Genomic DNA, 14,611 nt, shown 5'->3' with positions numbered 1-14,611 from the left:
GATGTATTTTGGCAGTATAACTGTCAATGTCATGCGTGTGAAAGCTTTTCTTCCATTTTTGCAGGGTGTTCCAGCCCGGTACACGGAACTACATAGGACACATCCTGGATGGCTAGTGGGGAAGACACAGGTGTTTATTTGTCCTGGACATTACCATATGCTATCAAAATGAATTTGAGGATGGTACTAAAACTAGTTGCCTATAAAACCATACCTCAAAAAGTTTCAAATTGTTGCACAGTGTTACTTTAACATAAGGTTCTCCTTTTTAGCCTTTGGCAAATACCGTTCATAAATCCATACTGTGGAAAAAAAAGTTATATGCCTGAATCTGTATATATTTTGTACCTCTTGTCCAGACTTGTAGCAAAGGGTACAATCGAATGTCTTAAAAAAATACCCCTGGCTTAGTAGGATTCTCTCGTGCAGAACTATTAGATAGCTGAAAGAAACGAGTTAATTTCGAACACGAAATTATTTAGGGACAGGTGAAGAATTGTTTCTAAGAGTGCAGATGAGCGGGATATATTACTCAGCTATAAGAAGAAACACATCTGTCTAATTGCAGCCTCATCGGTTAAATCCCCGCCTTCCATCTGGGCGCAACACACGCTACTGCTCTTCGTTCAGTGTGTGAACAGTGAACAGTGCCGTAACAGGCAAGCGCACTTAGCGGTGGGAACTGGGGACGCTGATCGTGAAGACCCCCTGGGCTAAACGACAGGATGAGGGGCTCCGATCGCTCCCTGAACACACACAACGAGTCTCAGAGAGGTAGGAAAAACCCTCCGGAAAGTGTCGCCTTGATATCATTGTGAGGATCTCTCTGATAGTTTGTTCAAACGGTTGTCAGTAAAGCAGGCGGTGAAAATGCAAGTCCGTTAGCTGAGGAAGTAAACAACAGGTTCACATACATTACGTGGTATTTACAGCTTTCTGCTACCCATATGCTCAAAATATTTTAGCCTTGCAAATCATAACTTTGGAGGCTCATACACGCAACTATTATCTCAGCTATTAGCTAGTTTACGATGCGCTGGACTGTTGCGATGCACGGACATATTTAAAGCCAGTTAGCAGACAGGCTAATGTATGTGACAAACGTGACATCCATGATAAACTTGCATGGGTTGTTCTACCAGACCCAGCTAACATGGAATTGAAATGACACTAACTGATTTAGGAAAAACGAAGTGTTTCGGGAACATAATGCTCACAGACTTCAGAGTTTAATGGAAAACAGCCAGCGAATAATCGTTCTGACCAATAGGCTGTGGCGTATTTGCTGTTATGTTCAACGTCATTGTCAATCTAGTCCTATAGGCATGTACCTAATATCAGAGTTGCAAATACATTTGCCATATAGGCTAGCTGCGCGGTATAATGCCTGCTCCATGTGGCGAGTGCCAGTAAAACCAGCCTGTTGATGCAATTTAGGCTACTAACGCCAGCATTAACTAGTAATAGCATACCACCTCATTGGCAGAGGTGTGGACTGGAGGATGTCCCCAACTACAGCTAGAATCGATGCGAATATCCCCGACGTAAATACGCCTATCTGTTCCCTCGCTGTCCAAATAAAATGATGGTATTGCTAGTTTACACAAGAGGTGTTGCGAGGCATTGTGCTTTCTGGGCACTTGGTAGGCCTGTAGAGGGAAGGGATGCTAAGGGCCCGTGAGAGGAGTCAAGCTATCCTGTCAACGTGTAGAATACGATTACGCCTGTTCATTGTAAAGTCAGGTAAACATTGTATGTGAAAGTTGCTAGTTTGTGGGGCAGGAGGAATGGTATATCTATGTTGTTTCCATAATTAAATCCCTAATCAGGATATGAGATGGATGCGACAGGTGCGGCACAGGACTGAAAGCCTATACGCTTATTTGAATCAGCCTGAACAGTCTGGCGTTGGAAAATACCTGAGGTGTTTGGAAAATGTTCCGGTCGAGTCAATGACAATATGTCTATTCATGTTGGAAGAGTTTAATCTGTTTTTCTCTTTCTCTCCCTCCCTCCGCTCTCCATGTGTCATTATCTGTGTGAAAGTTCAGCTCGATGTGCTAAATCCCATTTACGGCTTCTAGGACAGATTTGTCCCACTGTGGCAGTGTATGTGTGTCTGTGAGTTACCATGGCTCACTTATGAAAGAAATGCAGAAAGAAATTCCTTACATAGCTGTGTAATGTTAATGGTGTTTGCTTAGAATGGTTAATGTGTGTGTTGTGCAGTTGTGTGTGCGTGTGGTGTCTGTCCCTGTCTGTCTGCCTCTCTCAATCCAAAATGATGCCAACATTTTAGTTGTACTGTTGTGTGCTTGTCAGTGTGTGTGCGTGTGTGTGTGTGTGTGTTGGGAGGGGTATGCCTGTAAATATATAAGGAATGTGTGATGGGTGGTGATGTATGTTGATATTAGCAGCAGTGCCCACAAGTATCCTACCTATTACAATTAACAACTCACATATAAATACCCATCCCCTTGCAGGGAACATTGTGGCAGGTTGATTTAGCTGTCACAGCTGTGATTGAGAGCTCAGTTATATAAGCACTGGCTCTGTCCTACATTCCATGTATATGTGTGTGGTGTCTGCAGAGAGAGAGAGAGACCTTGTGTTATTTAGTATACATTACAGGTTCTATAAAACCAGTCAACTATCAAGAAATGCAATCTAATTAATGATGTAGGTAATGTACTCAAACCCAGACTCAAGTTGTGCTGGTTTTGATACCCAAGCAATGCTCCTGCTTTACCTATACACAGATAATCTGTCCTGGAATTATTATTACGTAGAGTTACATTGGTAGCCAGGATTCAGTAATAAAGCTCACTTTTTTCTACAAGGGGAGAACAATTCCGAGGCTGGGTTTAATCTATAAAAGCATTTTGATACCCATCAGCATCGCTCTCTGAAATGTTCATTATTGTCTATCTATACCACCCAGGGTGTGTTGTCATCTAGCCTATAGCGTCACTGGATACAGAAACAAACTGCATGAATGACTTCTAAGGATGTAAGGAGAAGGGGCATAACCATCAGACAGTGACAGTGACTCTGACAGAAAGAGGGAGGGAAAAAAACGTATGGAGTGAAAAGTGAGAGATTTTACATTGGAAGTAGAAGGAGAGCAATAGCGTGACAATGAGTGTGGGATTTACATTTACATTGGAGTCAGGGAAGACGATGTTCTCTTAATAATCCCCTAATAACCACCCCGTGTTGTGGCGTTATGCAATATGAAATTTTCATGCAGTTCCACATATCCTAAATTGGATGTATATATTGGCTTTACATTTAACCTACCTTTTTCTCTTTGTAAATGTACTGTGGTTTGTAGTGTAAAACCACTAATCTTTCATTGTGAGACTGTGTGCACTGGCATTGGTATAGGAGAAGATATCGTTAGCAAAATTCCTCTGGGTGCCCTAAAATGTTATGATACGTGTTGTCAGTTTTGGCATTTTGGTTGGGCTTTCTGGTGTTTCATGTTTCATGCTATAGGCGTGTAGGCAGCACGTGAGCGTGATGTTGCCGGCTACCCGGTGTGTGTGTGTGTGTGTTTACTCCCCTACTCTGAAGGGAGTGGCACTATCAGTAAAACCACCAGCTTACAGACCCAGGCCTATGGCTAACAATACAGTCAAACATCAGATTCCTAACTTTCCATGTAGGCATGGCTCTCTCTCATAAGTGGGCTCAGCAATGAGAAGAATGAAAGACACACTGAGAGAATTGGGAGGTTTAGATAAAACATTGTTGCGCTGATGAGGGTGACCTTCTCTCCCCAACAAGAGCTATTTTAATAAGAGGACAATTGTTAACTCCTGTAGTCCCTTAAAGGCACAGTCTGTGATTCTAATCCCGTAGACTTTTTGTCAAATTCAGCGAATTTCTCGTCATTGTCCTCTAGCTCTACACTCTACAAGTGTTTGTACACAGTCCAGACTCCGTAAATGGGAAACAAAAGAACAATATTGACTTGGACTAAGCCACGAACATTTCCAGCCAATCAACACATTGCTTCAAGAGCACGGAAGGAGGGATGTCATTTGATTGGCTATTGAGCTCAAATATCAACAACGTTTTGCCAGAATTGCGTACTGTATCTTTCAACACTGCAAGCTGTGTTTTCAGATAAAATGCTTGCTGTTCCTGTATGTGACCACATGGTGGTGATGTTTGCTTGCTCTTACATTTACTCTACTTCAAGGTTTTTTGATCAGCACATAGACATCTGCCATAATGTTTTGTCCAAAGCCACTGAATAAGCCTACTTTGATTATGAGAGCATGTCATAAGTGAACACTAGTTGAAGCCCTGTTTTGTTATTAATTGCACACACACACACACACACACACACACACACACACACACAATCATCACTGGTACCAATATGTTGGTGTCAGAATTAGCTTTACTGCTGGTCAAAACTGTTCTTTGCCGGTCACTGTTGGTTTGTTGCTGGTCTAAACTCAGTACTACGGATTGTATTCTATATATAATGATGGGAGATCACAATGATCAGCAACATCATACTAGCAAAAACTGGGGAAAATACCAGTACACACTTCATCGATACACAACATAGGCTGTGCTGTTTTGCAATGGGCAGAAACAAGTACAGATCTTTCCAGAACTTAACATTATGCTGATCTTTGCTGATGTTTATTCATCATAAACCATAGCCTGGTCAGTTCGTATTGGCCTGTTATTAATACTGGCAAACCAGGAATGCTGGTCTGTGCTAATTTCATCTTAGATTTGTTACTCCTGCACATGTTAGACTACTTTCATGGTACAGCATAAAGGCTGATAGATGAATGTTATGAGGATTTTTTTGTTTTTGTTTTAACCATAAACTGTATATTGATCAGGTAACATTTGGTCTCTGACATGTTAAAAGTAGTTCAGTTGCAGCATAATGCACACAGAGGGATGTCAACTTCAGGTTTTTTTGTTTTGTTTTTCTAGTTCTGGTGAAGCACAGGACGTCCACCACGAGCACTGTGTTTACCTAATCTCTTCCACGCGCTGAACACGCCTCCCCGAACAGAGCGTTGACATGTCATTGGTTGACCCGCTCCGCTATAAACGCTTCTGATTGGGTAGGGATGCAGTAACATTCGCAGGCCATGTGTGTTGCATGTGGACAGCGGAAGAGCTATGTTTTTGTGAAGTTTAGTAGGACATTCCCTTCTTTTTCTCCCCTTCTGGGTCTCGAGCTTTATGTTGCAACTTTGGTAGCGCACTGAAATGCTCCTTACACTAAGTTATTACGGTACTTTTCAAACGTTTAAAATACAACCTAAAAACGAAAGAAAATAAGAACAAATCTCATTGGTTATTTTAATCTCCCTCTCTTTTATGTATGCTTTGTGTTCGCCTCTTTTGTCATACATGCCTAATTCATATACATAGCACACCTGTGAAATGTCATCAAGCCTCTTGGATAGCAGGTCCCACTTGTAGTCATGCAATTAATTAAATTAGTTGGTTAATGAACAGCTGTAGTCTGTCAGGAAAGAAGGCGAACATCATTAAAAAAAAAGTTGCAGTTAGTGTTTAAAATAATAATTATATTTTAGCCTGTGTTTTTTATTAGGAGTGTTATTTAAATCTGTGGTTTACTGGACAAAATCTTAGATGCGCTTAATTTTCCGTTAGTACGGTAATGATGTTTGTTGCTGCTCCTCAGCCGATATGACATATGCTCCTAGTAACCAGTAGCTTCAGTACCGCTCAGCCCGTCAAAGCAGAAAGTCAACCCTGGTCATGGTTCTGCAGCCGGGATGATGGCATCGTATGAAGACGAACCGATGGAAACATCACCCCGGGAACTCACACAAAATCCTTTGAGGAAGATATGGATGCCGTACAAAAACGGCCTGCCTGAAAAGCACATACCACAGAGAAAGGGTAAGCTTACAGCTTCCTATGAACCACAAGATCCTTAAGTTACTCTACGTTACCGACCGGCAAATGCCGATGACACGAGGCGTGCAAAGCGATGAGGATTGAACAGATCGTCGCAGCAATTCTTTGTGTGCAAATCAAAAAGGTTTCCTTAACCTGTATATGTCACTAACGTTGCATCTTGCGGTGATAGAGGTGATCATATGAAATTGATGAAGCTGGTCGTCTGTATGGTTTGATCCAAAAAGCCTTGCCCGGTGCATTGAGTGCATTGCAACATTGCATCATTCTCCTTCTCAGTCCCCCGGAGGAATTAGTGTTGGTCCAACATTGCTCAGTAACGCGCTGGTATAACGTTACCTACTAACATGTGCCGCTGCTCTTTTGAAGATGTAAGATCTTTTGAAATGGTCACAAGCCTTCCGGAAATATATAGTGGAATTAAACATGCAAGTGTGACAATGCCAGGCAAGGCTATAAGCACTGATGCGCCAATACAGATGCGAACAGCAATCAACTTGACACCGAAAACGCAAATGCCCATGCCTGCCAATGAATAGGCAGCTATCATAGTTTGCTGGTAGAAGACGCCACGTTACCACTCGATCAAATTGGTCATGTACATGTGCATACACCAAGAACATGCTTGTAATGTCAACGCATTGGTCTTATGAGTAGCATATTTCTTGCACTAATTGAAAAAGGACAATTAAACGCAACGCGAGTGCCCTCTGCCACAGCACTAAAGCCCGAAGTACTGTGGGTCACACCTAACCAAAGTGTGCATCAGTATACCTGCATGTCGCGAGTCACCACGTATGGGTATCGCAAAAAGTGAGATATGTATGGAGAAATTATTGTCACGTCTCTGTTCGGTCATAATACACGTATATCGAGGAGGATACTTAATCGTTCAATTAATCTTTAAACTGGTTATATTCGCGTGTTTTTTTTTGCGTTTCGTGTTTGTGATTGTACCCACCTTCCACGGATTAACTTTTTCACGATGGGTCACGTTTGATAAGTTATGTCTGGTATCACCGTGCCATACTATGCGCCGTTTGGTGCTCTGGAAGGTGTGTGTTTATTTTATTCTTTCAGTGACAAAAGAGGACAGAGTGTCTAGACTACGATGAGTGTGCAGTCTCTGGTTGTTACCTTCGTTGCTGCACTTTTTGTTTCTGCCAATTTTTCAATTGGGTAACTGCTTTGGGTCTGCAAAGCTGAAACTGCATATTGCTACAACCGTCGACATGCTTTTCATAATTCTCTTGCAACATTACAGTCTTTACCGTTTGTCTTAAATTTAATATTACTCTCACTTAAGAAAACCAAGATTCCTATCCTCCCCCTTACTCCTCCCTGCAAGGGGTTCCTGGGCAGGACGAAAGAGGGATAGGCGAATTGAGGTGGAGGAGGTGATGGGGGTGGAGCCAAGCCTTTGGCCCTGCCAGACATAGACATATATATGCCTATGCTGCCAGACATGATTGTTTTCCCCCTCCTCGTTAAGGGGGGGATTGGGGATTACTCAACCTTCAAAACAGGTCAGAGCTGAATGGCTGAGTGGGGTAGGTGGGCGACTGAGGCCAGCTGGTTGTACAGTAGGCATAAAGAGATGCCGATCCACTGTGCCATTTGGTTTTGTTACTACATATACTACAACGCTCCTCCCATAGGCCCTCTACCACACCGGGATAGACCTAACCATATTATAGTCGATACGAGGTTGTCCGTACTCTGATTATGCGCTCCTGGGGTCTGATGCCTGTTGTTTTTAAGTGTTTCGCATTCTTCAGATAGTCTGTGGTCTGGGATGGTTCACATTTAAACACTCTGTTAAACAATCCCTGTAGGGAGTCTGAGTATAATTAAATTGGTGTCCCTGCAGAGAGTTGAGTGAGTGCGCAAAAGAGCTGAAGAAGCTGCCCTGTAAGTTCCAGTAAAAAGGACCATTATCTTGTTTACATTGAACATGGCTGTTCAGAGGTTCTGGATGGATATCCCTGGATCCCACCATCTTGGGTCTGAGATGAGACATAAGGTCACACACATAGAACCTTTTCCTGTCAGCCAGATGCATCTCATATAGTTTCTTCCAGTAACCATTCATCTTTTGTTCTAATAATGCACTGAAAAGGCTGCAATTCGTTTGGTGGATATTCATGTACAGAATAATCCTTTCTTAGTCAATCTATTGATCAAAGTCAGCTGCATGTTCATCCTGTTTACCATAAGGATGAATACTGCAATCATTTTTAACCATGGTTTGACAAAGATTTAATGGGATAACTTCTTGTCCTGCCACAGGGAATGTTTTGAGTGAAAAAACATACACACTGGTTGCAGCTAGGGGTAGGTGGTTAGTAGTAGGTAGGTGGTTGTAGTTATCGGTATTACGTCATGCCACCGCATGCATTTTGCATTATCGCCACTACTGGGATTTTTTCAAAACATGAAATAAGGCGTACGAATTTCGCAGGATTTCGGCTGACAGAGAATGCCATGTCAGTAACCAATAGTCTGCCTAAATCTCTTGCCTACAATTACCAAGAGAGATAGTTAGGTAACCAGCAAACTGTAAAATGTTTTGATAATCATCATCATAATAATCATTAAGAAGAACAATGTCGGTTTTGACAATAATACATTATACAAGAATACATTTTTGGCCACTGGAGGGATTTTGGCGCTGTTCCGAGTTTGCCATTGTAAACAATGGAAAGCTGAACAAAATGCTAGCAAATACCAGTAGGTGACAAACACGTACACAGTTGCCTAACTTGTCAGTACATTATGTTTACATAAGTAAATGTTGTGATATGCAGTAGGACACTCCTCAAGCCTGAAAATGTCTACATGCTGGTGTGTCTGGCTAAGAACTTTGAGGGCTAATGGCTATTTTGATGACATTTCATTGAAGTTATAGTTTACTGTTTTTTTTTTTTTGTTATTTCAGTCATACTGAGTAAATTGTGTTTATAGGGGCCTCATTATCATAATTTTTTGTTGTTGTAACTGTACAACTACAGAAACTCTTCGAGCCACTTTTCATGTTTTATAATACCAAAAAATCCTGATCTTATTACTATTTGAAATGCTTCTTTTTTAACTTTTGAAATGCTTAAGTTGGGTTCTTTTGCTACTGGAAAGACAATTATATTAAGTGTATGAACTCTAGATACAGTAGAAAATACCATAATAGAAATTTGAGTCTATGTGACACCCCTAGTGGCAGCTCTGTTGTCATTCCAGAGCATGCGTTAGTAAGAGTTTTTGTCTGCGTCTATGTCGTTTATGGAGACTGTGGCTGCTCTTCAGTAGCCGCTGGTCATTGGCTTCCCTGCGTCCGGCTACATTCTTTCCTGTTTGGAAGACACAGAGATCTCATTCATGTCTGTCAGCTCTCTCCGTCTCCCTCTGTGAGTCCACTCTTTCATGGCAGTTGTCTTTCATTTCCCCTTTCACACGCTCCGTTTCTTGGCCTCTTCGTTTGACTAAAACGCCTCTCTCCCTTTCTCTTATCTTTCACGTACATCATCCTCCTTTCCTTCTCACGTCCGTTTCTCTTCCTCTCTCCTGTGCAGTCATGTGATTACCACGGTGACTGTGGTCATGTGAACTGCTCTCTGAGTGTGGACACACAGGAAATTGACCATTGTTTTGTCTTTCTTCTCTCTCTCTCTTTCTGTTCTGCAGTATGTATGACCAACTGTCCTACCCTTATTGTGATGGTGGGCTTGCCAGCCCGGGGTAAGACCTACATCTCAAAGAAGCTTACTCGCTATCTCAACTGGATCGGTGTTCCCACCAAAGGTATCACCAAGCTACACACACACACAAATATTCACACCCCCTAGGTGTACGTTTCTTATTTTAAAGTCTTTTTAACTTTCAACACAAAGTGCCATACAGACAAGAGCTCCAAGCACACAAACATATTAACTACCCACCCCAGCAATCTATAAAAGCCAGACATCAACCAATACAGAGGATACAAATACACACACCTCTTCCCTTTAATGGCAACTCAGCCTTGGGACCTTCAGTGTTATCGCCACAGCTCTTAAGGGCGGCCTGTCTGTGTGTGTGTGTATGTGTGTGTGTTTTCAGAGTTTAATGTGGGGCAGTATCGCAGAGAGTGCTTGAAGATTTACAAAAACTTTGAGTTTTTCCGTCCAGACAATGAGGAGGGCCTGACGATTAGGAGGTAGGACTTGTGTGTGTGTGTGTGTAGGGTGTGTGTGTGTGTGTTTGTGTGTGTGTAGGGGTGTGTGTGTGTGTGCGCATTGTGGCTTTGTTGTCTGAAAACTGGTGTGGTTGATTATTCACAGGCAGTGTGCACTGACCGCGCTCAATGATGTTCGGGAGTACCTGGGGGTGGAGGGAGGTCAAGTGGCGGTAGGTTGTCATGGTAGCTGTGTGGACAGTGTATTGAAGAGGTGGTTGCTCCTTGATTGTTGATTAATTAGGAAATGCTCCCATCCACCAGGTGTTTGATGCCACTAATACGACACGGGAGAGGAGGAACACAATAATGAAATTTGCAGAGCAGAATGAGTATAAGGTATTATCACACTTTCAACACTTTATTTCACCCAAGTGCATGAAGTTTGTATGTGTTTGTGTGGGTGTTAGTGTAACATCCTGTCTTTTTTCTCAGGTGTTTTTTGTTGAGTCAGTATGTGAAGACCCTAACATCATTGCAGAGAACATTGTGGTAAGTGATTTATTAATAATTTAAGAGTCGGAGGGTTTTGAAAAATTCTCATCGATAAAATGTAGCCTGTGCTTCCATAAATGTACTTCATAAATGTCAAATAGTCAGTGGGAGATGCTTCCTGTCTGACTTCCTCTTCCTGTATCCAGCAAGTGAAGCTGGGTAGTCCTGACTACATTGACTGCAACACAGAAGAAGCCATTGAGGACTTCATGAAGAGGATCAAATGCTATGAAAACTCCTACCAGTCACTGGATGAGGTTTTGGACAGGTAGGAGGAGAACAGACTATTTTTTGTTGTAGGAAGTGGTGAAATGTGTACAATAATCTGAATTTTTATCACTACAAACCGTAAGGTTTCTTTCCGGCAACAAAAACAGCTACAACAGTGAAGGATTACTCATTGTCAAATTGGAATACGTTATTTTGTTTGTAATATCCTAGGTTTTAAAAAACCCAGTTACTCAGGGGCAGAAAACACACTCAGTTCTGAGTTCATTATCCCATTATCCAATGCTTTCTTTGGCCAGGGCCTTGTCCTACATTAAGATTATGGATGTGGGTCGGCGGTACCTGGTGAACCGGGTGCAGGACCACATCCAGAGCCGCATTGTGTACTACCTGATGAACATCCACATCACGCCACGCTCCATCTACCTGTGTCGGCACGGGGAGAGCGACCTCAACATGAAGGGCCGCATCGGGGGAGACTCAGGGCTGTCCTCCCGAGGGAAAGAGGTGCAGGACACTATACTAGCCTCCTCCACAACCAGCCTAAGAGTCAGGTCATCTTTGAGGAGTCAGGTCATATGTGATTGATTAAAAACTTGCTATTTTTAGCCAGAGCATGTTGCTACCCCATTTTGGCCAAAGATACAAGCCGTTTTGAGAAGGACCACATTTTCATGAACACACCCTTGACAATGGAATTGCTGGAACATTTGAAGTGCCTTTGGACATACAGTACCATTCAACAGTTTAGAATCACTGAGAAAATCACCTTTTTTGCTATTCAACTAACCTAATATTGATCTGAAATATAGTGTAGATCTTTTACAGCTGGAAATGGTTGAATATACAGAGGTTTAAAAGGCTTATCACTCCTGTGTTTCAATGGCACATTATGTTAGTTAATCCTAAATTGTCATGTTTAAATTGTTAATTTATCATTAGAAAACCCTTTTGCAATTAAGTGTGTGTGGCTGAAGACTGTAAAACCCGTAGTAAGGAAGCAGTAAAACTGTCCGCCTTTGGGCTACTTGAGTATTTGAGCAGCAGCACACGTGGAATTGATTATAGTCTACAACTGTTAAAAAAAAAAGAAAGCTTTTTTCAGAAACACATCAGTCTATTATTGTTCTGAGAAATGACGGCTACTCCATCCAAGAAATTTGCAAGCAACTGAACTTTTCTTCCAACGGTGTGCCCCACATTCACAGAACAGTGCACAGCGTCTTTAAACAGGATTCTTGGATAAGTGGGAGGCCCCAGTGTCTACTGAACATGGGAATAATCAGAATAAGATCCCTAGTCAGAGAACCAGAGGCCTCCCAGGTCGTCAGCTGGCAGTTTAAGTGCATAAATAGTTCCCATAAAACACCAGCTTAAGGAGTGATGAGGCTTTGGAATGCTGGCCTTCTAGGCAGAGTTTCAAAGTAAAAATCCATGTCTGAGACTGGCTTATGAAAAGAAAAGACTAAAAATGGGCAAAAGGAAACAGATAATAGATGGAGGATGTTAGGGGGGGTGGGGGGTCTGGGGGATGTGGATCACAGCGAACAAACTTGGTGAGGCACCGTAGAGGAAATGTGATGGTCTGGGATGTGCTTTGGTGTTGGTGAAGTATGTCATTTGTACAGAGTAAAAGGAATCCTTAACAAGGAAGGCTAGAACTTCATTTTACCACAACTCCATTGCCATGTCACCCTCTGTGGACGGTACTTGACTGATGGCAGTTTTATCCTACGACAAGACAGACCCAAAGCTCCAAATTATGCAAGACCTATTTAGTGAAGCTGTAATGCCGCAAAGTTTGTAATTGCTACATATGGAGGATTCTTTGATGAAAGCAAATTCTCAAGCACAATTCTTTCAAGCAGAAATGATTATTTCTACCTTTGACAATGTCTTGACTATATTTTTGCACCTTTTTTACACCTTATTTGATGGATACAAATTTGAGTCCTCCTGGAAAATGTAATTTTGAAGGGAAGTTTATTTCATTGCTGTTAGTGTTTTTTTTTTCCCTAATTGTTTTTCCTCTCATCAGTTTGCACAGTGTCTGAACCACTTCATCCAGGAGCAGAACATCAAAGACCTGAAGGTGTGGACCAGTCAGATGAAGAGGACCATCCAGACCGCAGAAGCCCTGAGCATGCCCTATGAACAGTGGAAGGCCCTCAACGAGATCGATGCTGTACGTCTTGACCAACTGCACAGTGTGTTTGAGTTATTAATGTAATGTATAATCAAATGAGTTTCAATCTGAAGATTTGCTTCTTATGTGACAGGGAGTGTGTGAGGACATGACTTACGAGGAGATTCAGGACCACTATCCTCAGGAGTTCGCCCTGCGAGACCAGGACAAGTACCGCTACCGCTACCCTAAAGGAGAGGTCAGGGCATGCATAGAAATGTTAAAATGCAAACGCTAAAAATAGTTCTATGACTCACATATGGAATTTGTTTTTACTCGGGAAGGGGAATTAAAAATGGCATGTTTACCTCGAGGTCCGCTGCTGGCTGCATCTTTTGTTTTGTAGTTTTTAGAGTTGCAACACAGCGCTCTCGCTTTGAATAGATCCTCCTTTTTATGGTGGGAGCCTGGAGTAGTCATCTTGGCCTCTGCCAAACCTTTGCGTTGTGTGCAAACATAATTACCCCTGAGGCCAGTTGATTCTCACCCTCAAAAACATGCTGCTGCCCTGCCCACTGCAAGGTAAACATGCCATTTAAAAGCCTTAATTAAAGGTGACTATTTCTAACGGTCCTTCACATCAGTTTTGTTTTTAATGTGTTGAATGTGACCCTTGCTCTGTTTGGAGAAGTCTGTATTGAGGTTTTTGTTTCCCCATGCCTGCTAAACAATACAAACACAGGATCAAAGGGGATGATAGTTTCACTCTGTTTTCTGCAGTCTTATGAGGACCTGGTCCAGCGTCTGGAGCCAGTGATCATGGAACTGGAGCGGCAGGAGAATGTTCTGGTAGTCTGTCACCAGGCTGTCATGCGCTGCCTCCTGGCTTACTTCCTGGACAAGAGTGCAGGTATGTCCTCATAGGCTGGAGCAGTGGCATTGTACACAAGGGCAGAGTCAGTCCCGATGTGCTGGAAGGACTTTATAGATCAGAAGTTAACCATCCAGGTAATTTACTGCTAAATTGGTCTGTACTGCTTTTTAGTAGTCTTGTCTATTTGTGTCCACTTTTAGATGAGCTTCCTTATCTGAAGTGTCCTCTGCACTCAGTGCTGAAGCTTACTCCAGTGGCTTATGGTGAGAAGTACACACACACACACACACACACAGACACGCACGCATGCACGAAAACACTAACACAATGGTGCAAAGGGCTACCAAGGGCAAAGAGTACAAGGGCTGCAATCAATCTGCCACCAACCATAATTTCAAAATATTGTTGCTTGATTGCTATCTAAATGTATAGAACCACCATCAAATTAAGGCCTCTTTCTTGGCCTTACAAACCTGTGATCTTACCTAAGTCACTGATCATTTGAGAAACTACTGCCCCTTTGAACTGAAAATTGGAAAATTAACCTTGAACAAAGGAGCACTCTAGTGTTGCCAACAGGGAGCATAACACACTGCCACTGGCAACAGGGACATATATTTCTTATTTAAGTAATACATTATAGGCTACATATATTTCCTCATAGAGGTATTTCAAAAGAGAAAGACCCATCACTCAGTGCTTTGCTTTTGGGGGTTTGGGTAATGGCTGACTAAAGACTTGAGATCCATAT

The 14,611-nt window shown here is 42.3% G+C and overlaps 1 protein-coding gene across 2 annotated transcripts in view; it reads left to right on the top strand.

Annotated features, from left to right (window-relative positions):
- Positions 1-613: 613 nt before the first annotated feature.
- The window catches only part of pfkfb4b (6-phosphofructo-2-kinase/fructose-2,6-biphosphatase 4b), a 15,502-nt gene continuing 1,504 nt past the window's right edge, over positions 614-14,611 (top strand). The window contains exons 1-12 of one of the 2 annotated variants that reach the window (XM_012828131.3): positions 614-774; positions 9,610-9,726; positions 10,024-10,120; positions 10,245-10,311; positions 10,403-10,477; positions 10,574-10,630; positions 10,780-10,901; positions 11,161-11,368; positions 12,900-13,046; positions 13,141-13,245; positions 13,767-13,896; positions 14,061-14,123. In XM_012828131.3, the coding sequence (XP_012683585.1) occupies positions 726-774; positions 9,610-9,726; positions 10,024-10,120; positions 10,245-10,311; positions 10,403-10,477; positions 10,574-10,630; positions 10,780-10,901; positions 11,161-11,368; positions 12,900-13,046; positions 13,141-13,245; positions 13,767-13,896; positions 14,061-14,123 (1,237 nt within the window). In that variant the 5' untranslated portion in view covers positions 614-725. Of the gene's footprint in view, positions 775-5,337; positions 5,914-9,609; positions 9,727-10,023; positions 10,121-10,244; positions 10,312-10,402; positions 10,478-10,573; positions 10,631-10,779; positions 10,902-11,160; positions 11,369-12,899; positions 13,047-13,140; positions 13,246-13,766; positions 13,897-14,060; positions 14,124-14,611 lie in introns of those variants that run through there. The other variant, XM_012828118.3, reaches the window with a different exon arrangement.

This window comes from Clupea harengus, chromosome 5, assembly GCF_900700415.2.
Source record: "Clupea harengus chromosome 5, Ch_v2.0.2, whole genome shotgun sequence".
Taxonomy (NCBI): domain Eukaryota; kingdom Metazoa; phylum Chordata; class Actinopteri; order Clupeiformes; family Clupeidae; genus Clupea; species Clupea harengus.
This window is presented reverse-complemented; position numbering and strand designations above follow the sequence as displayed.